Source organism: Mus pahari, chromosome 18 (assembly GCF_900095145.1).
Source record: "Mus pahari chromosome 18, PAHARI_EIJ_v1.1, whole genome shotgun sequence".
NCBI lineage: Eukaryota > Metazoa > Chordata > Mammalia > Rodentia > Muridae > Mus > Mus pahari.
Window position 1 is genome coordinate 52,966,324 of NC_034607.1, and position 25,027 is coordinate 52,991,350.

The following is a 25,027-nucleotide window of genomic DNA, read 5'->3' on the forward strand; positions in this document are numbered from 1 at the left end:
TGTGAACACCCTGATGACATCCTGCCATGTGAGAACACACTGATGACAACCTGCCATGTGTGCCACACTGATGACATCCTGCCATGTGTGAACACACTGATGACAACCTGCCATGTGTGACACACTGATGACAACCTGCCACCTTCAGTGGATTTATTTTGTTTTCCAATGATAAGAAGACTGTCTTAGGAGTTTGTTGATTGCCTGTCCTCATATGAAAACCATCTCTCCTTAGGGTGTCTGTCTTATTTACAGCACTACTGCTGGCCTGCCTCCTGTTCCCACCATGTTTACTGTGCATCTACAGAGGAAAGCATCCAACGGGACAAATGTGGACTCTACATCAATTCTAACGGCCATGGAGCAAGTTTTGTCTTTGTTCAAAACTTTAATACAACTTTCCTCAGACTTGTTTCATTTTGCCAGTGAGTTTAGGAAAACCTTTCCAAAGCTCTTACTGTGGGAATTGTGTAACTGTCTGGCTGTGAGTCTCCAAGCCCCTGAGCCTGAGCCATACCATGCACGGGCCACTCAGCTCACTATTCTCTGATGTTTTTGTGCCTTCCTTGATCTGTAGTTTGCCTGGACCGGGCATCTTACATGCAAACGTGTGCACTTGACTTTCTAAATTGCATCCTTCTATGACACGACAGTTTAGGATTGAATTTAAAATTACAGTGGTTACGGAATGCAGCGATGGCTCAGCGGTTAAGAGCACTAACTGCTCTTCCTGAGTTCAATTCCCAGCAACCTCATGGTGGCTCACAACCATCTGTCATGGGGATCTGATGCCCTCTTCTGGTGCATCCGAGGACAGTGACAGTGTACTCACACACTTGAAATAAATAAATAAATCTTCTAAAAAAAATTACAGTGGTTACTACAACAAACTTCTGATGTGAACAAAATCCACTTGAAAGGAGCTTTAGAACAGAGGGGAACAGAAATGCAGGCGCCCAAGAGTCTTCATCTGTTTATGAGGAAGCATCCGAAGGAATCAGATTCTAAAGTAAATCATGAGTGGATTCCTTGACCAAAGCAAAATAAACCATAAGCAGCATAAAACTATCGTTGAGGCCATCCTACATCAGAGTTCAGCCCTCCCATCCTCTTCTCCTACCACCCTGCCTCCCTCCATCCTGTCTAGTTCTCCTCTGTTGCTTCCTATCTCCTGGATAGCCAGACACTACAACACTCACTTATCTCTCAAAGATAAACCTCCATTAAAATACGGGGGTGGGGGGTCTGCATGGTACAGTTATGTTTTGATTTCATTCTCAGTGAAAAGCCATTGTCCATTGCAGAGAAATTTAGCATTGTTTTGGCAGTATATCATCAAGATATGTACTAATTAGTTCATTTGATAGTTGGGACTTCAGAGGCAGAAAGTTTAATTTTTTAAAAAAAAAAAACAAAAACAAAGGAAGATCTCCTATAGTGACTGAAAAGAAAAATAATTTCACTTAAAAATAAGGTTCAGGATAGCATGGGTGTTTGGTCATGGTATTTTGAAGGCCATCTTTACATTTAGTGAAGAGAGGAGCCCAAAGGAGCCTTCAGGGAGAGCCTTGGAACCTGATGCTAGATACATATAGTATTTAGCAAGTCAGGAAGCAGGAGTGCTCTAGCTGTTCTGCTTTTGTGAGTAGCTTCAAACCATAAAGAGATTTAATAGGCAAGCAGATGCTAGAGTGGGAAATATTCCTGCAGTCAGGTTTCCCAAATCAGGCAGAATACTTAGAAAGAGCCCAAGGATTCAGAAACTGAAAGTGGGAGTCCAGGAGGGGCAAGTCACAAGAGGGGGTGTTCCAGTTCACATCTTACCCTTGAACCCACAAGGAAGCACCTTCCCTAAAGATTAAAAGACATTATTTCAAATTACTGATTGACATAGGTACAACATTGTCAGTGAGATTCTCACTCTCCACTTGCTCCCAGCACCAACTCAGATGCCATTGTGAGGTCCCAGAGCTTCTCATTGCTTTTCCTGGTGTCTCTTTAGATTAAAAACGAACAACAACAAAAACCAAACAAACAAAAACCAAAATCAATGAACAACAACAACAACAACCCTCAACAGTTCTATTTGTCTTCTCTAGAGGAAATCAACACTATATGGTGTCTGTGTCTTGGACTCACTGGGGTATCCTTCTCCTTTTCCCAAATGCCAACCAAGAACCCAAGGCCATAATGTCCCCTGAGACTCTCTTCTTATTCAATACGTGGGTGACCTTTTCTTGACTCCTACAAAGGAGAACTATAAGACCGAATCGCCCCTCCTCTTACTTCTCTAGCTCAGAGAGGACCTAAGAGTGCCATGCGCAGGTTAATTTGTAAGGAAAGGCAAGATTTATTCCATAGAGATAAACCCTTTATTCTAGAAAACCAGGCACCCCAAAGGTTCCCAGACAAACCAGAGAAAAGACAATCACAAGGGTTTCTGATTCTTACTGACAATTGCAGGTAGTGCAATCCCACCTTTTCTGAAAGTTCTGTGTTGTTAATTTGACCCAATCAAGTCCCTAGTAACCTTTTCCCAGTGGATCCAAGGCTTTCAGGGAGTTAGAATTAGCTCTTCAATACTGAGTGCTTCTGGGCCTACCTAAGTATCATAAACCTTTCAAGATCCAAGTATGAGAGAGAGCTCATGAGCCCTTACCTTAATAAATATCAATGTCCTGTTACAGTCTTTCTCACAGTCCAGGGGCAAAACCCTTTCACCTGTCTAGGGACAGCCACTAACAATGCAGTCAGAGCAGCCTTCAGGGCTGCTTCCACTCCTCAAGCCTTTTGTTACTCACTGAAAGATGCACACTTCTGCTCATTGTGGAGGTGCACACCGTTAGCATCAGCACTCAGGACGCTTGGTCTGCACCGTGAGTTCCAGGACAGACAGAGCAACATAGTGACACCTGTCTCAAATAAAATACCAACTTGCCCCCCACACCTCCCACGCGTCCTCCATGAACTTCATTGTCTTTCTTAGAAACACTAATAAGGCTGCTGAGGTCAAAGCTGTTCCTCTTCATGTGGAGCAATAAAGTCATTGGGAGACCACTGTGGTGTTGGCCAGTAGCTTTGGTAAGCTGGCATAAGAGTGATCTTGACTAAAGTTAATCCTGAATTCTTATCTGAGATTCAAGATTTTTTTTAAAAAAAAAAAAAAAACATTACTTCTTTTTTTTTTTTTTTTTTTTTTTAAAGGATATTGCTATGTATCCCAGGCTGGCCTTGAATTCTTTTTAATCCCCCCTGCCTTTAGTTTCCAAATGCTATGATAGCAGGCGTGCACCACCACATAAAACAGACTCCACTTGTTACTTGCCTTTTATTTCACCAGATGTTATTAAGGCAGTCACAGCTCTGTGGCTTTTTTTGTTTGTTCTTTTTCCTATAGGTTTTTCACTCTCTTGAAGAAAAAAATGCCGGTCATTAGAAGATGAGGGTCTTGGTTCTGCTAGAAAAGAGCTGAGAAGTGGTCAGGCACGTGGAGGAACACTTGTATCTGAAGCACGAACTCTGTGTCCTCCCCCTCCCCCCCCTCCGGTGCCCACACTCAAACTGGAGACAGAGTCAGACAGATAAGTAGCAATGCTCTCTGCAGCCAGTTCCCGGGTATTTGCAACCGTGGTGGACAAAAGAGTGAGAAGAAAAGATGGGGTTTCCTTGTTTCTGTCAGTCTACCCTCCCCCTTTCTGTCAATCCTGCTGTTCCCTCCCGCCCCAGAAGTAACTCCCACGAACAATCTGACTAGATAAATTGAAAACGCATTCCCAGGACACCCAAGTCAGTCTTTCACTCTTTCTGCCTTCCCCATCTCACCCCTCCCCCGCCCCGCCGTCTCGGTGAAACCTAGTTCTGCGGCATCCCAGGTTCTGCACACAGGGGCAGGGGATCTTGCCTTCCAGGGAGAGCGGGGGGGGGGGGGGGCTTCGTTTAGATCACACGGAGGAGCTGGAGTTTTGATAGGGACCGGCCCTGGTGATGGGCGTCAGGAGCCCGTGCTCTGATAAACCCGAAAACCTTAGTTCTGTACTGAAACTTGAAGCTGTGGATTTTCCGGCAGCAAGGGGCAGGGAGCGGAAGGACCTCCCGGAGAAGTAGAAAGCGGTCAGCTTCGAACTACTGAAAAGCTTGCCTTAAATCATCCTCGAAAGTTTTCGGAATGGACCTCACAACAAGTGACTGAAGTACAGGCCCTGGGGATTTTCAGTGTTGGCTGTGGTTTGAGCTATATCCTCAATTCTCAGGCAGGATTGACAGCTCCAGTTTCACCGAGGGTGGGGTCACGATACTTGCCTTCTAGCCAAGGTAGTCCTGGCTCCGCCCTCCAAGCCCCGCCCTGAGTCCTTTGAACTTCTGGGCACCGCTGGCCTTAGAGTGGAGCAGAGCGGAGTCGGGCGCTCCCTGAAGTTCCGATCAGTTTTTGGACACCAAAATAAAGTAGCAGCAAGTGGAAAAGCAGCTGAGATCCTCCTTTAGAACCCAGAGTAGGCAGTCCGGTGGAAAGAGGAGTCCGACAGTTAAAACAAACATAAGCCCTCTCCGAGTTGGGGACATCCGAAGAGCTTAGGGACTTGCCCGGGCCGGTCTAGCCGCAGCCCCGCGGGCGCGGCGCGTTGCATCCCGCCCGGATCCCCAAGAGCCCGGGACTAGGGCTGTCCTGTCGGCCGCTCCTCGGATTTGTGACGTGCCTCAGGCAGTGGCCGTGACGGGGCCACCACACAAAGCCGGGCGGTCCGGGCGGAGGACCCCAGGCCAAGAGTCCTGACGGGATGGGGAGGGAACGGGGAGCGAGGCGCCCCCGGGCGCCCGGGCTCCCCGCAGCATTAAAGTGAGCAGCCAGTTAGCGGCGGGGAGCCGGCGGAGGGCGGCCCGAGACCGTCCCGTGCGCGCTTGGCTCCTGTGGCCTCGCTGGCCGTCTGCTCGCCTGGCCCGGCGGGGGATAGCCACGCCCACTTTGGGGTGGAGCCGCGGCCCGGGGAGGTTCCGTTGTTGGCGACGCCCAGGCACGGGGCGGGGGCTGTGGCAGCAGCTGCTGGCCAGGAGGAGACAGCAGCGTCAGGAGCTGCTGCTGCAGCGGCGGCGGCTGCTTCTGGACGCCTTGGGGTCGCGCAGCCGCAGCCCCAGTCCAGAGGCTCGTGGCGGTGCTCTGGGCGCTGCCGCCGCTGCTGCTGCTGCGGGCCCCTTGGCGTTACCCGGGCCCCCTCTGCCACCCGGGCCCCGGATGCCGTCTGTACTCCGGTCGAGCCTGCCGGAGAGTGCTCCCCAGCCTGGACGCCGCCCCCGGCCTGGTCTCCACTCCTCCGCCGCACCTCCCATGACAGCTCCCGCTCGAAGATGGCTGCGAAGGGCGCGCACGGCACCCACCTGAAGGTGGAGAGCGAGATGGAGCGCTGCCGCGCCGAGGGCCAGTGGGACCGCGTGTTCGAGTTGGTCCGGCATCTGCAGATGCTGGGCATTTCCGGCGGCGGCAGTAGCAACCGGCGAAACAGCCCGAGCGGCAGGTTCACCTCTCTGGACACCGGTGAGTGAGGGAAGGGCACATTCGCCCGGAGCGAGCGCGCGAAAAAAGCACCGCCTCGTCCAGGAAGCGCGACTCGACCGACCCGTCCGGAGCCGGCGCTGGGCGCTACCCTCCGGCTTACCGAGGCAGTTAGGAAAGTCGTCTGTCCCAAGAGAAAAATCGCTTTGCAGATTGGGTGTTTGAAGAGAAGAGAGAGAAAGAGAAAAGTTTGTGCGCTCTGCCTTTTAAGGTCACGTGGGTAACCCTACCCTGAAATGGAGGTTTCTGTAGGTATCAGAGAAGTGCATTCATTAGATCGGACCGTTGCCTCCCTAAACTGTCGAAACTCCCTCATGTTAAATTTGTTCCTCTGTGTCTTCTCTTATTTTCCCCTCAAATAAAGTTGAGACCAAGCTCTGTTCACAGCAGACTTAGACCGATGCGTTTGTTCAGCATTGGGTAGGTCAGAGAAGAGGCCGGCGAACCTCAGTTTCTTCGCCAGTGGCGGACACTGGCCCCATCCAGGCCTAGCCGCCTGTGGCTTTAGCAACAGGTCTGGTTTAGTTGGGCTGGGCTCTTGTGCTGGGGCGGGAAAGCACCCTGATGGGGTGGAGGGAGAACCCCGCCCAGTCTTCAGACCCAGATCCTGTTTCGGGTGTCTTGCTCTCTGAGGTGGGAGAGGTTCAGAGCCCGCCGCGTGTGCACACCCACCTTTTCCGAAGAGGGCAGAGAGTAAGTCCGACTATAAAGAGTTTTCCAAAACCACCCAGCCCAGGACATCTCTGTGGGAGCGATGGGGTGATTATAACAACAGTAATACCCTGCTCCAATACAGTGCTTTACTGTGTGCCACACCAACCTTGGGACTTTAGCCATCACTCCTCCCAGCGACTCCTGTTTCCTGTATTTGCAGTGTTTATAGGTAAATAGCTTCATCAATCAGCCAATAAGTTGTGAAATCTGAACCCAGGATTTTGACAGGAGGTAGGATGGTAGCCGGTTATGGCTTAGATTGTAGAACTCAGAGGAAGAAGGACAGCCAGCTTTAGAGTTGCGGCAGACCCTGCAATAGACCTCCTGGTGGTTTGGGAAGGGCAAGGTGTTTGCCCAGCATCCTGCATGCAGGAATCCCAGGAGGCAAGGAGGTCTAAGCGTGGCCTGGAGGTTGGGGGTGGGGTGGGGTGGGGTGGTCCGTTTCTCCCTGTTCTGGGAAATGTACGGGAATCCTCATGGCTGGTGTGGGTGGGACACACTCAGGTGTTGGTACCTGGTACCTTGTGTGGGAATATGAGTGAGGTGGGTCCCACAGAGCAAGGTGCTGGGCCCCAGACAGGAAGCAGGGCCTCCTTTCATCCCGAGGGCCTGCTTTTCCTACACTCTTCTTCAGAGCCCGCTCAGGCTAATCAGTATCCCAGGGGAACAAAGTTTAGGGAGCCGAAAAAGGTGAGGAAGAATGGGTTCCAAGATGGACTTTAAAGTCAGAGCGCAGGCCTGCTGGACGTGGCATCACGTGTCTGCAGTCCTATCTCACGGGAGCCAAAGGCAGAGGGCGGTTTTGAGTTTGAGGCCAGTCTAGGCTGTATTGGAATCTTTTGACAACACACTGACCAGTAAAAAACAGATGGCCCCCCATGCTCAGCTCTGGTGATTTTTCTCTCGTTGTTAAATTTAGATACACAATCCCAACCTACACAACATACACATGTGCACATGTGCACACACACACACACACACACACACACACGAGGAAGGAAAGCAAATATTGCCCAGAGCATGCAAGAGCATTTTTGGATTGACAGCTGCTTCTCTTTCCCTGGATTCCGTAATTACTCAGAGAATAGGAGCTTCTTTGGGGAAAAAAATAATGTTGGTGCTCACGCCCCTAAACTGCAGTCTAAGAAGGAGAATCTTTTGTGTTTTTTTCTATGGATGTGATGGCTCACACCACATCTCAGCATTGGAAAGAGGGCCGAGACAGACGGATTTCTATGAGTTCCAGGCCAGCCTGGGCTACATACTGAGTTCCAGGTCAGATAGGGGTACGTAGTACATAGTGAAACCCTGACCAAAAAAAAAAAAAAAAAAAAATTATCTTTACTTTTTTTACTGTTTGTGTATTTTAATTCTGCGCGTGGCTATGTGGACGTGAGTGAATGTGCCCACGGAAGCAGGAAGAAGGTGTTCGATCCTTGGGCTCCCTACAACCCCTGAACCACCTTTCTAGCCTAGATTATTAGGGCCTGGCCTGTCCTGTCAGACTCTTGCAGTAGTCGACCCAAAGCAACCTAATGAGAGGAGGGACAGAAGGTCCTAAGGGGGTTGGGGGTGGCCAAACCCAGACGTCCACATTTCACTGAGGCCCTGAGGACCTGCTGTGTCCCCTCTTTCTGTGGAGACATAGAGGGACATCAGCAGTAGATTCCTGAAGATGCGGAGGAGCTGGCACCTAAGCAGGAGGAGCTGGCACCTAAGCAAGCAGGAGGAGCTGGCACCTAAGCAGGTTAGTGGAAGGAGCTGAGGCAGCACACACAGCCCAGGCCTTTCCCCCTGTCTGAATAGGCGACTCCTCCCTCGGGGGAGGCAGTTACTATCTGTGTGTGTGTTCTTCAAACTCACATCCGGTGCGATTTGGTGAGCACGGGTGCCAAGAACTTTGCGGCCCGGCCTGCCGCATTGAGGTTGTGTGAAGACAAAACCGGCCCAGTATTTTGATTTGATTTTTTTTTTTTAACAACTTTCCCCCATGACTTATATTTTTTTAATCTGAGGGGCAGGTGTACTTGAGCCAGAGTGTTCGTATGGAAGTTAAGAGACATGACTCGCAGGAAGTCACTCTTTCCTCCCACCATGGAGGGTCTGGGGACCTAACTTAGGTTGACAGGCAAGATGAAAAGTTTTGCTTGAGCTGTCTGGCAGCCAGCCAGTGCTTTAAGTCTGTGATCACTTTATTACGAAACATTTACAGAATACTTTTAGAAGGGAGAAGGAACCCCATCAGCCAACTTCAGTGATCATGAGCTCATGAATGATCTTTTTAATAAATTAACTTACATTTTATTTTAGCGTGTGTGTGTGTGTGTGTGTGTGTGTGTGTGTGTGTGTGTGTGTCCTCTCAGAGGAGTCCTCTTGTAGGAGTCACTTTTCTCCTCCCACCATGGGGTCCCTGGGATCAGGCACAGCTTGCAGCTTGTCAGACTTGGTAGCTAACTTCTTTATTTGCTGAGCCATCTTGATGCTCATCATAAACAACCAATTTTTTTTTTTTTTCAGGCTGGTCCTCAGCCCACTGCTCTCCCATGCCTTACTATTTTAGTACGAATTTATGAAATAAGAACCTATTAAATATATAACCACTCCACCATAATGACTGCCCCCAAACCACCATCTTTTGGTTTTGTTTTTCAACTGAGTGATTTTTTTTTTTTTTTTTAAAGCCGGAAGCCTGACTTAAAAAGAGCCACAGTGTAAGTGTGGGAGGCAGGCAGTCTCTCACCTTCTCCCAAGTCCATGCTTGGAAGGCCCCAGTCACTGCACGCCTGTGGGGACAGAGGCCACAGAAACTCCTTTGCCAGTTTGATGTGAAGGAGAGAGCGGGCTAACTTGACCTACACTTGCTAGCTGCACATGGGCACGTTGGAGGTGGAGGCCTCCAGGGAAAGGGCCGGGACCTGCCCCTCGAGACCTCAAGAAGCCTGAGCGGCCACTGGTATTTAGAACAGGTCAGGGGAGAGGTGGTGGCCACTCTGCTGAGGGCAAGCACAGCATGGGGTTGGCGGTGCTCCGTGGGCCTTCCTAACCCTAACAAGAAAAGCTGTCCTCTGACCCAGACCTGGATGGGGAGCAGGGTTAGGTCAGGGGTGAGCCTATTCACCAGACTCTTACTTAACAACTGAAAATTCCCAGGTGCCCGAGTTTCATCGCTTTATCAGAGAGAACAGTAGGATAGGAAGAAGAAGGCCGGCCGGAGGGAAGAGGGATGGATGGCTCGGCCAAGGAAGCAAAGTGGCTTTTGCCTCTTGCTGAGTGAGCCCGCTAAACCCACGGATTTAGTAGAGAGTAGGATGGAAAAGGAAGTGTGACAGCCAGAGGGGCTGCAGCTGTGGCTCTGGTAGAAGCTTGTTCAGTCCCAACCCCTCGCACTGCACTACAGTCATCCTGCCTGCCCTTGTGCCCCTGCTGTGGGATCTGCTACTGGCTTTCAGATTAACCACCGAAGAGCATTCTTTATATTTAAACTCTCAGAGGCCAGCAGGGTGCCTCTGGGACTAAAGGTGCCTGTCCTCAGGTTGTCCTCAGACCTCCACAAGACAGATGTGGGTAGCGGGCACCCAGGCCAATGAGTAACATATTAAATAAGTGTTTACATCCTTTTTTAAAAAAACATTATCAAGCTCTCTGCTGTGAGAGATGCAGGAGAGACATTTGTGTTTGCCTGACTTTAACGAAATCACTAATCTTCGTGGACTGTAATAGGGGACTGCTATCTACCTTGCATTATGAGACTATATATATATATATATATATATATATATATATATATATGCCTGGCATTTAGAAGGCCCACAGCAAACATTAGTGTCCCTTTCACAGTCCTTTCCCCTCAGTGTTTAGAGCTCATCAAACAGACTTGGGGGGGTTGTTTAATCTCTCATCTGCTCTAACACCCCCCCACAATAAAAAACAAACGAAAGAAAAAATACACAAAATTCCACACCTTCTTTCTGATTTTTTTTTTTAAATCATCCGATCCAGCCCATTCAACAATGCTTTGTCTAGTTTCTACATGTTCGCTCAAGTTTTCCTACACGTGGAGGTGTCACAAGCCAGAGACTGTCTGCTGTACACCACGCTGGGCGGCACGGGTTCAGATGGGCACTCCCAAGTCGCTTTTGGCATGAGAGGTATCCAAGATCAGCGGCCTGTAGTTCTAGGAGGGCTAGGTGAGCTGCTGGCTGCCATGAAGCAGACTGTGTGGTGAGGTGGTGGGCGAGGGAGATGATCTGGCAAAGCTCAGGACTCTATCCCAGGAGGAGCCCAGTGAGGGACTCACAGTTTGCAGAGGCAGTTCACAGGAGCTGGCTTGGAACCCTGCTGTGGGTTTCCCCTGAAGCCTGGCAGAGCCCTGAGCCACAATCTCAGAGGTACACAGCTCTGGAGGGAGCTGGGGCTGATGAGGTATCTCTGCTCTTCCAGGCTCTTCGGGCTGGGATTTGGAAACGAAGGTCAGGTCGCCCTCTGCGACTGCTGGCACTGTTGTGCGTCCTGCTTTTTTTCCATCTTTCTTTTATGAGGCCGCGTCTCACAAAGTAGCTCTGGCTGGCCCGGAACTCGATATTTAAACTAGGCTAGCCTGGAACCTGCAGAGATCTGATGCTGCTATTGGAAATAAAGGGGCGACACTACCATGACCTGCCCACTCTACATGCTTGCTTCCTTTCTTCTTTGGACAGAGCGTCACCATGATCTCACTATGTAGACTAGGGTGACCTCAGACTCGGAGATCTGCCTGCCTCTTCCTCGCTGTTACCAGTCTAGCTTGAAGTTCCTCCCACAGTTGAACATACAGAACACCCTCAGCCCATGTTGTGGCTGCAGGATGCCCCTTTTTATTGACAGGTGTAAAGCCTCTCTGGGTTTTTTGTTTGTTTTTTGTTTTTGTTTTGTTTTGCTAGCATACCTGCTGCTGGGTGAGGGATTTCCAGTAGGTTGTTTTACACATATGCAAGGGCATCTATCTGTAGGGTGTTGCCAAGTAACCCCTTCTAGAAGTTGCTTCAGCTCATGTTTCGTCAGCACTCAATGGTAGTTGGAAAGGTATGCTTTTAAAGGCAAATTCTCAGGATGTTAATTTTAAAAATCCTGAGGTTGGCAGCACTGGATCTGATGACGCTTCCTCGGGGCAAACCCTTGTGGGACTATGTGGCTGCTGATTCAGGTTTAGGGCAGCTTGGTGGTGTTGGGGAGGAGGGTTCCTCGAAGGAAGGCTGCAGCTATTGCCCCAGGACTGAGCAAAGGCAGTGATTCTCAGAAGCAGAGGGTAGTGTAGCGGCTGAGAGAATTGTGAAAAGGTGGGGCAGAGCAGATGCTCCTAGAGACAGAACCGACCTAGCTCCCCAGTCTATCTGCTTCCTCTCAGCAAAGCTGGGGGAGCTGACTCACCTCACAGGTATTTATAGTTCTCCTGGGCGATGGGGCAGGCAGTGAGCATAGCCTCATGAGACTGTTGGACTTTAAGCTCTGCATGCCAGATACCTGGCTACCCTGTGGTGTGTGTGTGTGTGTGTGTGTGTGTGTGTGTGTGTGTGTGTGTGTCTGTCTGTCTGTCTGTCTGTCTGTCTGTCTGTCTGTCTGTCTGTCTGCCTTTCTGTCATAGGTAGCAGGAATGTGGTAGTAACAAAATTGGGATTTCATTGTTATAGGGGAAGCACAAGTAGTCTAAAGCTACTCGCCAGGCAATGAGGCATGCAGTTAGCCCTATGTGTGAGAGAATTGAAAATGACTTGCCTTGCAGCACAGGAAGCCGGACATGCCACATCCACTCTTTGGCTTCTAGGTCGTCCTGAGCAACATTAAAGTCCCTTAAGATGGGGCAAATCGATTTCACAGTCTCGAGAAGTAGGAGACTGTGAAATGGTCTATGAAGCCCTCACAATACAGTTCTCCTCTTCCGTGGTTTGAGTGGGTGGGTGCTTCTTGTTTTTCCATGGGTCCTCGCTCTGTCACCCGGACTGAGTTAGAACTCTCCTCCATCCTCAGAGACGATTTAAGTTTATGGAGAATGCGCTTATCTTCTCAGACTTGAGCCGTTCGTGTGCCGGGTAGGGGTGGTTCAGGGCTCAGGAGCTCTACCACGCATGTTCCAGGAGTCAGGGATCCTTGTCTTGTTTTTTCAGATGACTTTGGGAAATTGGTGCTAGCGGAGGCCCTTCTGGAGCAGTGTTTGAAGGATAACCACGACAAAATAAAAAACTCCATCCCTTTGCTGGAGAAGACCGATCGCAGGCTGAATGAAGCCAGGGACCACCTGAGCAGCCTCCTCAACAATGGGAAACTGCCGGTGAGCCTTCAGGTTGTCTTACTCGGAGGGCAGGGCAGAGCGGGGCTCTCTAGGCAGCAGGTGGATTCTTGTGTATCCCAAGTAGCTCCAGTGGATGTGGAGAAGAGGCGGGGGAGGCCGTCCCAAGGCACCTCCTCCTTTTATCGGAATCCTACAATCTGAGTGATTCCCGAAGCCCCAGCTAGCTCAGCTCTGTGGAGATGAGTGACGTGAAGCAGCTGCCCTAGCTTCTGCCATCCACTGGGCTCCAGAACTGCAGCATCTCGTTAAGGCTCCCGAGGCCCCACTTCTGAGACCTGGGAGAGGCCACCACTTAGCAAACTTGGTTCCACCTGCTGTGGTGTCTCAAGCTCTTGAGATGCCCAAAGAACTGGAATGGGAATAAAATAATGACCAAAGACCTTGGGCCGGTGGAAGGACAACGTCTAGGGGTTTCACTGTCAGAGTCAGACGTCCTCGTCTGTCATTTCCTACTGGGCATCTTTGTGAGAGTGCAAGCAGGCAGAGACGGGATAGGTGGCTAAAGATCTACTTAGCAGGGGGTATTATCCTGAGCCTGGGAATTCTTGCAGGCTCCCTTCTACTTGGCCAGGATGTGTGATCCTGACTGGTTAGGTCGACAGACCAAGAAGACTTAAAATTCAGGCTTTTAATGTTGCCAAGTGAAGACATTAGAGAAATCACAGTATAGCAGTGGAACCATATGGTTATCATTGCTCCAGAAGAGAGAAAGATACTGTCCCGGTAGCATTTGGCTGCTCTGTTGTAAACCGTCATTAGTCCACAGGAATCTGCCAACAGCAACACCCACTCTTTATGGCCCGAGTGTGAACATCCGAGTCTTGGTGCTCTTTCACCCATGGGCACAGTCATCATCACTGCCTGTGGCCTGTATTTATCTTGCTCCTCTCTCGGACAGTTCAGAGCTGTGTTCTAGACTTTGCCCTATTAATGCCCTTAGCCTCCCTGGGACAGGAGGCAGGGAATGGGGGTTATTATCTCTCCTTCACCACAAGGAAGATGGGGCTGACTGGGGGGACATGAGCCTGTAGCTTGGGACCTCTGCATGGGAAAGCAATGACACAGCTGGGGAGTTCTGTGGGCTGGATCCTGCTGGGGATGTGTTACCCTGAATCCTGGCTGGGGAAAAACTAACAAATGGCCTTTTAGAAATCAGCCTTTGAGAATTAAAGGTAGTGAGAACGGAATAGGTGTGTAGGTATTGCAAGGCATGGTGGGAACTTCCCAGAACTGAGGAGGGTCTGAGGGACTAGATGGCAGTCTAGGCGGGCATAGGAAAAGTTTCGGAGTGAGTGAAGGCAATGAAGGATAGGAAGTCACCAAACCCAGAGATTCATGGGAATGGAGAGCAGAAGGTTGTCTTCCACAGGGTCTGGCTTTGTCACACCCTGTCTCTCATACTTGGCCCCTTAGAGAGACAATGGGGGTGAGCATGGAGGAGGGTCTCCTGGGACCACAGATACCCTGACCTGCCTACCCACTGCAGACTGGGCATCTCCAGCCAGTGGGAGAGGTTGGGGCTGGAAACAGGACTGTATGTCCAGGAGCTTTACAGTCTGCCTGGTGCCCTTGTACCAAGGTCAGTGGCCAGAGCGTGACCTAATAGGCAGGCTGTGCACAAGGCTGTAGCAAGTGCTGCTCAGAGACGGAAGGTCTCAGAGACAGAAGGTCTCAGAGATGACGGAAGGTCTCAGAGATGATGGAAGGTCTCTCTCAGAGATGGAAGGTCTCAGAGATGACGGAAGGTCTCAGAGATGACAGAAGGTCTCAGAGATGATGGAAGGTCTCAGAGACAGAAGGTCTCTCTCAGAGATGGAAGGTTTCTCTCAGAGATGGAAAGTCTCAGAGATGGAAGTTCTCTCTCAGAGATGGAAGTTCTCTCTCAGAGATGGAAGGTCTCAGAGACGGAAGGTCTCAGAGTAGATCCCCACCTAGCACTAAAGTTCAGGGCTCCTGCCCAACTAGCTCAGCTCAGCCTCTCTGTTGGTGGGACTGGGTGATTTGGCAGTGAGCTCATGCCTTGCCGGGGGTAGCCCTGCCAGAGCGGCTGAGTTCCTAAGGAGGTTGTGAGAGTCCTCTGAGTGGTGGAGACACTGAGAGGGCGGGGTTTGGATTAGGTATTCTGGGTCTCCCAGGCTCTGTACTTAACCTTCCTTAAGCTAAGCTGAGGATGGTGGCCCAGCAGACCCTCCCCTCCTGTCCCACACTGCTGCTGCTGTGGCTTCTTCCCCTTCCAGAGAACCTGCTGCAGGGTGTGGGTGACAGCTTCAGCGTCCTCATGAGCTCTTCCTAAAGCCTTTCACCTCCTTTCTCTAATTTCACATAGTATACACACACACACACACACACACACACACACACACACTATACATTTTGGTCTCCATAGAATTTGGCTCATTCCCTGCCGCCAAGTATTCAGAATAAGTGCTGAGTTTCTGAGGAGTCAGCCTGGATCAGAGCCTTGTAGGGGCTTCAGGAGAGAGAAGACAGGGCTCAACTCTAGAGCTGCTTGAAGTTGAGACAAGAAGCAATTAGGGATCATCTAAGCTGTGGGAGGCAGTGGAGCACAGGCATCCTGGAAGACTTCCTGGAGGAGGAGGAGGAGGAGGAGGAGGAAGAGCTTTGAACAGAGTCTTGGGGCAAACCGTGGCTCGTGGCTCAGCAGGAGAGGGTAGAAGCTTTGGAGTGGGAATGTGCTAATACATCACCGTTGTCTTCTCAGCCACAGTACATGTGTGAAGCCATGCTGATCCTGGGCAAGCTGCATTACGTGGAGGGCTCATACCGGGACGCCGTCAGCATGTATGCACGGGCTGGGATCGATGACATATCCATGGAGAACAAGCCCCTGTATCAGATGCGGTTGCTGTCGGAGGCCTTTGTCATCAAAGGTAGTTGTGCGTACCTCTTTGGGCTCCCCCGCCGCCCCGCTGGCCCACTCTGATCTCTGGCATCTGGAGCAGGCAGCAGCATCCGTGGGGTAGTGAAAGCCATGTCGGGCGGGGGCGGAGGTGTGTGTGGGCTGCAAGGCAGTGTCCAGATGTTAACCTCAGGCCATGGCTACACAGTGCTGTTCTAGGAGGGCTGCTCCGGGCAGCCTAGGGCTCAAGGGACTGGTGGACTTGGGTTCTCACCTGGGCTTTGCTGACAACTAGCCACCACACCGGATGCCTCTTTCCCTTCCTTGGCTGCAGTTGACCTACAAGGAGGTTGTGATACCAGCCCTTCCAGGGTTCCCATGACCAGCTGAGTTGTATAACCAGGCCAGGAAAACCTTAAAGGGTGTGCCAGTTCTTGTCAGGCCTGGTGCAGGGGCTCTGCTGTGAGCAGAGACGGGCTGCTGAGACCCAACAATAAGGACTTCCTGTCCTGGAGGAACTCTCAACCCTCCCAGGCCGAAGAACACTTTAGAAGAAGGATTGGGGCCCAGAGAGGAAATGTGCCTTGCCCTAACTTACCCATTTGGATCGGGGACCAGAACCACCAGTCTGTGATGCTAACATAGGAAAATGTGTTTTCCCTCCCTGTCCTGGCACAGATGCATTCCTTTGTAGGCTTTGGGTCCTCATTGGAGTAACTGTGACATCTGTAGAGGACCTGGACTCTGGCTGAAAGGCGTCCTGAGGTCCCCGAGTCCTTGGCCTATCGAGTCCACTGTTTTTAGGAAACCTACCAAGGTTTAGTTTCCCTGGGCAGCTGGGCTGGAAGTACTTCTGATTGCACCTTGTGCCACAGGGCAGTCTTGGGGAGCGATGGTATTTTGGTGCTCAGATCTTTGGGGTTTCGTGGGAACCACTTCAGCTGTGGGCATCCTGAACTGAATATCCCCCCCCCCCGGGGCTCCTTCTCAGACCTTTCTCCTACCAGCCTTGCTCAGTACGTGTGCTCTCTGTGTCCTGCTCTCTACGCTCTCCAGCATGCCTCCAGCTTCTTGGGGGAACCCAGTCCTGGTGGTCAGAGGCCCTGCCAGGGAGGTAAGGATCCGACATTGCTCGCATGGGCCGAACGGGCCGCTCCGCTGCAGGCTGTGCTGGCGGCTGCAGGCTGTGCTGGCTCTCCCATCCCTCAGTGGCTGCATGTGTCCTCTCCTGCCACTTGCCTGACTCCTCTGCTTGTCCTCCTTGTCCTGTTGCAGTGACCACCCTTGCTGCTTGGCATGCCGGGGTTTGCCTGGGCCCGAGCGTGCTCGAGACTGCGCGTGTGGCTGTCAGCGTGTGCGTGCTGTGACCTAGCGAAGGCTGTGGGATCTCGTGGGTCCCTTCACCCGGAGGGCTCACAAAGAGATGGGGAGGGCTGATTGTGACTTCCTTGAGAGCATGAGGGCAGTGACAGCAGGAGCCCCGAGATCACAGAGTAACGTCATAGCAGCCATCACATCTTCACGCCAAGTGAGGAGCAGAGGTTGCAGTGGCTCTCGCCAGAGCTCACAGAGTGGGGTTTTAACCTGGGCATCCTCTGGAGTAGCGCTCAGGATTGTAGGTGGAAAGGAGTTACACCAAATCCTTGTGTTCTAGATCGGGAAACGGAGGTGGTGGGAGAGAAGCCGTTTACCCAGGACATGGCGTAGCTTCTGTTGGACCTAACATCCTCCGTGTCCCAGGAGCCTGTCCATTTTGGCTCTTTCTACTTCTGGGTGACCTCTGAATAAGCCAGCCTGGCCGAGTTCCAGCACTTCTGGCTGTCAGACTGTAGCTTTCTTTTTCTTTTTCCATTTTTGCATATGTGTGCGTGTGTGTGCGTGCGTGTGTGTGTGTGTGTGTGTGTGTGTGCATGCGCGTGCACGCGTGTGTGCATGCGCATGTGTTATATGCATGTTTGGGTCCTCATGCATGTGTGTGCATGCATGTCTGTGGGGCTCTGAAGTTAGTGTTGGGCAGGATCCTCAATTGCTCTTCTTCCATTCTCACCGAGGCAGGCTCTCTCAAACACAGAGTTTGCCCTGAGGATGCTGTCTCTGCCTTCCGAGACTGAGAGTAGAGTGGGCCACCGTTCCCACCCAGTGCTTATGTGGGTTCTGGAGATCCCAACGGTGGTCTGTATGGTTGTATGGCAAGTCCTTTAACCACTGAGCAGTCTCCTCAGCCCCCCATTTTTCAAGTGTGGGGTGCTAAGAGGGAAAGGACAGAGCTTCTGTGTTAGAGATGGGCCTGAGCCAGCTAGCCTGGGAGACTTGATGGGGCCAACTGTGAGCTGCTGGTCTTTACCTGGGGTTCAGGACTGGCTTCTGGTTCCTCCATTCCCATCCTCAAAGACAGGAAGGCATGTCCAATCATAGCTTCCCCTTTAGAGCAGAGGGACTTGGCTGCGGCCCTCAGGGCATCCTATAAGGACAGAAGGTACACTCCTTATCTGACTGGAGCTGTTGTTCCCAGAGTGTCAGAGGTGCTGACTTTAAACCTCACTGGGAATCTTGAGACAGGGACCTTAGTTGTAGTAGTTTGGGATTCTGTTGTCTAAAGAGCAGCATTTGACACATGTATGTCTGTATACTATGTCAGGGAATACTTGACCATTCAACTTCTCTAAGGGCAAGAAGAGGTGTTGTCCGTGTCAGGTTCATTCAGAAGCAATAGAGGACTGGCAAAATGGCTCTCTTGTGTGATGGCATTCCGGCAGGTAAGGAGGGCTCTTGCAGTCAAGCAAGATGTCTTAGTCACTGTTCTATTTCTGTGAGGAGACACCGTGACCAAAGCAAGTCTTATAAAAGAAAGCATTTACTCGGGGCTGCCTTTCAGTGTCAGAGGCCTGGTCCGTTGTTAGCATGGCAGCGGGCAGGTGTGGTGCTGGAGAAGTAACCAAGAGAGACTGGGCCCAGCATGGACTCTGAAACCTCAAAGCCTACTTCCCGTAACACACTTCCTCTGGCAAGGCCACACCCCTGATCCTTCCAGAAGGTTCACTCACTTGTGACGAGGCATTGAAATGTAGGAGCCTACGGGGGCTGTTCTTATGCAGGCCACCATACCTGGTGACCTGCGTTAGTCCTTGGCACTCACGTGGTGAGAGGAGAGAACTAACCTTTGGTAGGCATCCTCTGACCTTTATGCTGTGTGTACGTAAGTGAGTAGATGTAGAAAGAAGCCCCAAACAATGGAGAAATACATTTGCTCCACTAAAATAGAAGGAGAAAATGCCTTCATGAAAAGACATTTCTGGGGTTCTGTCCCTTGCCTTCTCTTATCCTAGCTGGTCCTATCCTTCTTTCTTACTTTAAGCATGAACCCCAACATTGCACTTGAGCAGGCTAAGTGACCCCTGCACAAGAATCTCCCTGGGTCACTCAGAGCATAGCATCTCTCCTCCATCAAGCTCACTCGGAGCCTATGCGGTGTGCTCACCCCATTCTGTCTGCTCAGTGGGCTCCTTCCTCCTGGGGTCTGGCCTCTAGTGTTTCTTAAGGTCTCTGACCCACATTCCACTGAGAAGTACGATTTCTCAGTAGTTGATTGAGCAGGTACCTGTTAGGGTGCACAGCTAGGTCAGTTCCCGGTGTGACCAGTGGACAAGCAGATCCTGCCTTGTGTGGTACGGCTCCAGGGAAGCAGCGGTCTAGAAGTTGTCAGAACTGAGGTATGTGCTGCCTGGTGCCATCCCTGTCCAGTCTTAGTCGTTCTTAACAGTAGTGAAGTCTGCTGTCTCTAAAAAGCAGAAAAGAGAAACCCACAAAGCAGGCAGGTCTGTAGCTTAGAGCCATGGACTCTGCATGGCCATGATATTTTGGCCACTTGGCTGACCCCAGGCCTGTTTCATGGGAGACTCAGTCCTGGGTCTCAGCCTTTAGTTTGTGAAGAATGGGCTGCTGCTGCTGGACAGCTCCCCTTCTAGTGTGAGCAGAACTCCTCAGGTGTCTTACGGTCTAGTGTGAGGGGAGCACCTTAGGTGTCCAATGGTCTAGTGCTCCACACCTCAGGTGTCCTATGGTCTAGTGTGAGGGGAACACCTCAGGTATCCTATTGTCTAGTGTGAGGGGAACACCTCAGGTGTCCTATGGTCTAGTGTGAGGGGAGCACCTCAGGCGTCTTATGGTCTAGTGTGAGGGGAGCACCTCAGGTGTCCTATGGTCTAGTGTGAGGGGAGCACCTCAGGCATCTTATGGTCTAGTGTGAGCGGAACACCTCAGGCGTCCTATGGTCTAATGTGAGGGGAACACCTCAGGTGTCCTATGGTCTAATGTGAGGGAAACACCTCAGGTATCCTATGGTCTAGTGTGAGGGGAACACCTCAGGCGTCCTATGGTCTAGTCTGAGGGGAACACCTCAGGCGTCCTATNAACACCTCAGGTATCCTATGGTCTAGTGTGAGGGGAACACCTCAGGCGTCCTATGGTCTAGTCTGAGGGGAACACCTCAGGCGTCCTATGGTCTAATGTGAGAGGAAAACCTCAGGTGTCCTATGGTCTAGTGTGAGGGGAACACCTCAGGTGTCCTATGGTCTAATGTGAGGGAAACACCTCAGGTATCCTATGGTCTAATGTGAGGGGAACACCTCAGGTATCCTATGGTCTAGTGTGAGGGGAACACCTCAGGTGTCCTATGGTCTAGTGTGAGTGTAACACTTCAGACGTCCTATGGTCTAGTGTGAGCAGAACACCTCAGGCGTCCTATGGTCTAGTGTGAGTGTAACACTTCAGACGTCCTATGGTCTAGTGTGAGTGTTGAATGGAACAGAGCATAACTGGATATAGGGAAATAGTCAGGTTTACTGGTCTTACAGGCCAGCATGTACTACCTCAGCGGGAGAAAATGTCTATGGAAAGTCCTCATCCATCTGGCCTGGTGATGCCTGTTATGATGAATCACAGCTAGACTGTTGGCGTGGGTAGGGGTGAGATTCTCTTGTCTGATCTTCTGGTCTACTTGGTAATAATGACTCCTCAGAGGGAGATCAGGGTGCTGGTACCACAGTAGGTCAAAGGAATAGAGGGTGAAGCTCTGGGGCCAGGCTGCTGGCTCTCTCAGGTCATACTTGGAACAGCATGGTCACCATATGAGCCCAGCCTTCTCTGACTCCAGCTTTGGACTCATCCCCTTTGTTACCAGTGGGAGCCACTGTGGGGGAGGAACTGCCTGACTGTAGAGCCTTTCCCAGTGAGCTAGGAAGGTGATCTGAACCTGGGATGGACCATTGATAGCTACAAGCAAGGTCAGAGCCCAGGGAAGTGGGTGATGGCCATGTGGGGAGGGCTGAGCTGTCCCACTGAGAGGGCCTTGGGAACAGAGCTGGCAGAGAGGCTCGGGCATCTTGGTTGGTGTCCTAGAGGTTTGAACGAGGGTTGCCCCACCATAGAGTGTTCCGTGGTCTGCTCCCCGTTTCAAAGGTCTAAGCCTGAGACCTCCCTGAGGCCCAGGGGACAAGCTGCCCTCTTTTCTGAGTGTCTAAGCCCTGAGGTTTTAACTAGCTCTAAGATCCTTCAAGGCCTGTTCTCGGCATCTTGGTCCTGCAGTGGTTAGGCACCCGAAGGCTCAGAGTGATGCTGTTTGGCACTCTCTGCAAGCCTGCCCCTTCCATTTTCCTGGTACCTCAGTGTGCTAGTGCTGGAGACCCCTGCTTCTCTAAGCATACTCGCTCTGCCTTGAGCCTTCTAGACCTTAGCTGTTGCTTCCTAATTTGGGAATCACTGTGGCTCCATCTGTGGTGGGACTGGGGATGGGGATGGGGGTCCCTGGGGGCCAGCACTGCCCTGTGTTTCAGCCAAACTGGTTCCATTTCTCCTGCCCAGATTTAGGCAGGCCAGCTCACTAGCTCTGAAGAAATGTGACCTTTGTCCACATGCTGTGAACTCTGGGGGAAGAGGGATGTAGATTAAGCATGTTATGAGAGCTCTGGTGCCCGAGCCAGCCCACTTCCTCCTCAAGGACTTAGGTGTGCTGATGGCGGTTATTTCTATTCACTTTCTGCCAGCACAATCCTAAGACACCCTGTTCCTACTGGGATTCTATGGCTCGTTAAGCTGCTCCGGGATATGGTAGCATATCTGGTTTTCTTTTGCTGTGTTTTGCCCTGGTGCGACAGGAGTTAGGTGTTGGCGTTGCCTTCTTTCCCATGGTGTGGGCTGTCTGGCTTGTGGGGATGGGATGCCACTGCCTTTGCCCCAGAGTAAGGGGCTGGCTTCCAGCTAGAGAGGGGCGAAGTGAGGAGGGGGCTGGCTGTGTTCACTGCCCGCTTACCTAGCATGCCAACTGGGCTGAGAGACAACAAACAGGCTAAAGATGCCTCTTCTACTGACTGCGGCAGTGAAGGCAAGGTGGCCCCATCGGAGCGAGGTCTCGGGCTGGGGAGGCAGAAGGCATGCGGCAGCCCCCTTTTTTGTTACTTTTCTCAATACTGTAACCAAATACCTGACGGAAGCCACTTAAGGGGGGTGGGGGGAGAGGTTTCCTTTGGCCCTGGTACCAGAGGGTGCAATCTGTCGCAGTGGGAGTAGATGGTATGGCAGAGTAGCTTGGTCCCTGGTGGCTTAGTTAGGGTTTTACTCCTGTGTACAGACCCCATGACCAAGGCAACTCTTTTAAAGGACAACATTTAATTGGGGCTGGCTTACAGTTTCAGAGGTTCAGTCCATTATCACCAAGGTGGCAGCATGGCAGTGTCCAGGCAGGCGTGGCGCAGGAGGAACTGAGAGTTCGACATCTTATTCTGAAGGCAATCAGAAGACTGGCTTCCAGGCAGCTAGGATGAAGGTCTTAAAGCCCATAACAGTGATATACTTCTTCCATCAAGGCCACACCTCCAAAAAGTATCACTCCCCAGGGAAAGCACATTCAAACCACCACACCTGGTGACCAAAGCCTGCTGGCTCACGCCCGCTGACCAAGGAGTAGAGAACTGGACAAGAATTGAGGCCAGGCTGTAACATCTGTAACACCTGGCAGCCATACCTTCTTTTGAAACAGTTTGCCAACCTCCTGAGATGGCACCACCAGCTAGTGAATATTTGAACACACGAGCCTGCATGGGGCATTCCACAGTTAACCCGTCACACTCTCCTCAGAAGGAGTTGGGGTGTGGGCTATAGGTAGGGCTTGGGGAGTGCATTTGGGAAGTCAGCGTGCATACGTGAACCTCCCTCCAGCAGGCTCAGCCATTGGACACTCACTCCAGGGTTAGGTGAGAGAAGAGCCTGGGCTGTGGAGAGCCTTGGTGGGTGCTGAGGGCAAAGGAAGACACTGGAAGGTTGCGCTGAAGGCAGGGCGGAATGCTGAAGGCAGAGGACTGGCAGCTGCTCTCCATTCTGGGGTTTTTACCTCACGGGTCTTGAAGTGTCTCTGTTCTCCCTGAGTTAGCGCTCTTCATCCATGAGGCTGGAGAGAAGCGTGCTTACTGGGCGGCCATTATGAGAATCATAGCAACGCCCTTTCTTTATGTTTGCTTCAGTTGCATGGCCGCATCCCAAGTTAGGCTTTAGGAATCCCTCCCCACTTTTTGTTTGGAAAAATGAAGACTTCGTTCTTTGTGAACATTTTGAGATATATCCTTCTAGTCACTTTTTCTTACTAATTTATCTGGACTTTTGAAAAATGAAAATAAGTCCCTACACTATGCTGTGACACCTGTTGTAAACGGCTAATGACTCACAAGGTCCAGGGGTGCTTACCGGCAATCCCAGATGCTGCAGAGGCCGAAGCAGGAGAACCACAGATCTGGTCATCACAGAGACCCTGTAGGAAAATTATGTCAGAAATATAAATAAACCTTTAAAAAAAATAATATTAGGGCTGGGAATGTAACTCAGTTGGTAAAATGCTTGTCTGGTATATACAAAGGCTTGGGCTTGCTCCCAGCACCACAGAAGACGGTGCATGGTAGCACAGGCTTGTAATCCCAGCACTTAGATATTGGAGTCAGGAGGGTCAGAAGTTCATGGTCATCCCTGAAGCTAGCCTGGGCTACATGAGACCAAAAGACAATATAAAGATTATGTAAACACACACACACACAAACAGTCGTTTGTATATTTAGCGATAGAGTCATTCTTAGCAAGACCATAGGTTTAATTCCCAATATCAAATATATATTTATATATATTTTCCCCCCAAGGACCAACCGTGGTGGTACACTTTTGTAATGCCAGAATTTGGGTGGTAGAGGCAAGAGGATCAGGGGCTCAAGGCCATCCTCAGCTGTCTAGCAAGATGGAGTTTGAAATACAGAGACTCTGGCTCAAAGAAACGAACGATGAAAAAGTAAAGCCTGCATTTTAGTGTTGGCTAGACAGTGCTGTGCAATCAGTCTCTAGAACTCTTTTTTTTTTTTTTTGTAAAATGGAAACTCTGTTCATTAAACAATACTTCCTCTTTGTGTGCCCTTACCCCCTGGTGACCATCCTTTTTTTTTTTCCCCTCCTCTCTGAATTTGAATTTACTTAATTAGAATTGCATAGTATTTATCGTTTTTTTTTGGTCTGACTGTTAATGGTGTACAGTCCTCTGTCGAGGGGTACTTGGGCCATTTCCCCCTTAGTGCTGTTGAAAGTAGCGGCACTGTGGGACTGGATGTAGAAACCTCCTCAATTCAGCGCTTGTGACGGCTCACAGAGCCGACCATGTGATCCGGGAACTTGTGATGTCACTGCTAACCAGCCGTGCTGTGCCGTTCTCCGTCCTTTCCTGTTCCCACAGTTGCCTGCTTTTGAGCGTGATCTGTGACAGCCATTGCCCACCAGACCTTTAGGTTAAAGAATAACCTAACCTGTGTTTCCTTCTGTCTTTCCCAGCCACGCAGGGTGCCCGTGCGTGGTAAACACAAGATTAACCATAGGTGCTGTGGTGGGTGGGTGGAGGCGGCTACCTTCTGGGAAAGGGAATTTCTTAGCAAAGGAAGCCTCCTGTCTCCACTTGTGTATCTGGGACCCACAGCTTCAGGGGCGGGCCTTGTTGGACGGCCTGCTACAGTGGTTGATGAGTCAGCCTGCACTGAGGGAGCTGGGACCACGGTGGGGCTGAGCCCAGGGCAGGGCCTGAAAAATACAGCGTTGTTTTGCAAGGGGCTTTTCCTTGTTGGTTTTGTGTGTTTTCACAGAAAGTTCCAGTCTGCCAGTGTGGCACAGGAAGCAGTGCCTGGCACTTCCTGGGAGTTACTGGTTTCTTGCCCAGAGCACAGGGTTGGTCCACAGCTGCCAGGAATCTTTGGAGTGGGCCCCAGAGGTGCAGCCCTTTGCTTGGACCCGGGGCCGGGCTGTTGTTTGGCCACTTGTCCGGAAGGACTCTCGGGAGAAGGGGAGAACTCTCAGGGTTGGTGTAGGTCTCTAAACATCGTGGTCAGGAAGTATGTCTCCTTTGCAGTTAAACCCAAGGACTTCTGGCTCTGGGAACCTTATCGGTCTTAAGCATGTCCGACGTTATCCTACAGGCTCTAGAGAGGAATGACTCAGTGGTAGAGAACAGGAACTGCTCTTCCAGAGGATCATGTCCAGTTTCCAGCACCCACACAGTGGCTCACAGCCA

At 51.1% G+C, this 25,027-nt stretch overlaps 1 protein-coding gene across 2 annotated transcripts in view; it reads left to right on the plus strand.

Moving 5' to 3' along the window:
- The first annotated feature begins 5,051 nt into the window (after positions 1-5,051).
- Ttc7a (tetratricopeptide repeat domain 7A) overlaps positions 5,052-25,027 on the plus strand; it is a 98,617-nt gene continuing 78,641 nt past the window's right edge. Inside the window, exons 1-4 of one of the 2 annotated variants that reach the window (XM_029531633.1) lie at positions 5,052-5,527; positions 12,400-12,563; positions 15,307-15,475; positions 16,436-16,558. In XM_029531633.1, the coding sequence (XP_029387493.1) occupies positions 5,341-5,527; positions 12,400-12,563; positions 15,307-15,475; positions 16,436-16,558 (643 nt within the window). In that variant the 5' untranslated portion in view covers positions 5,052-5,340. The remainder of the gene's footprint in view (positions 5,528-12,399; positions 12,564-15,306; positions 15,476-16,435; positions 16,559-25,027) is intronic. The other variant, XM_021217720.2, reaches the window with a different exon arrangement.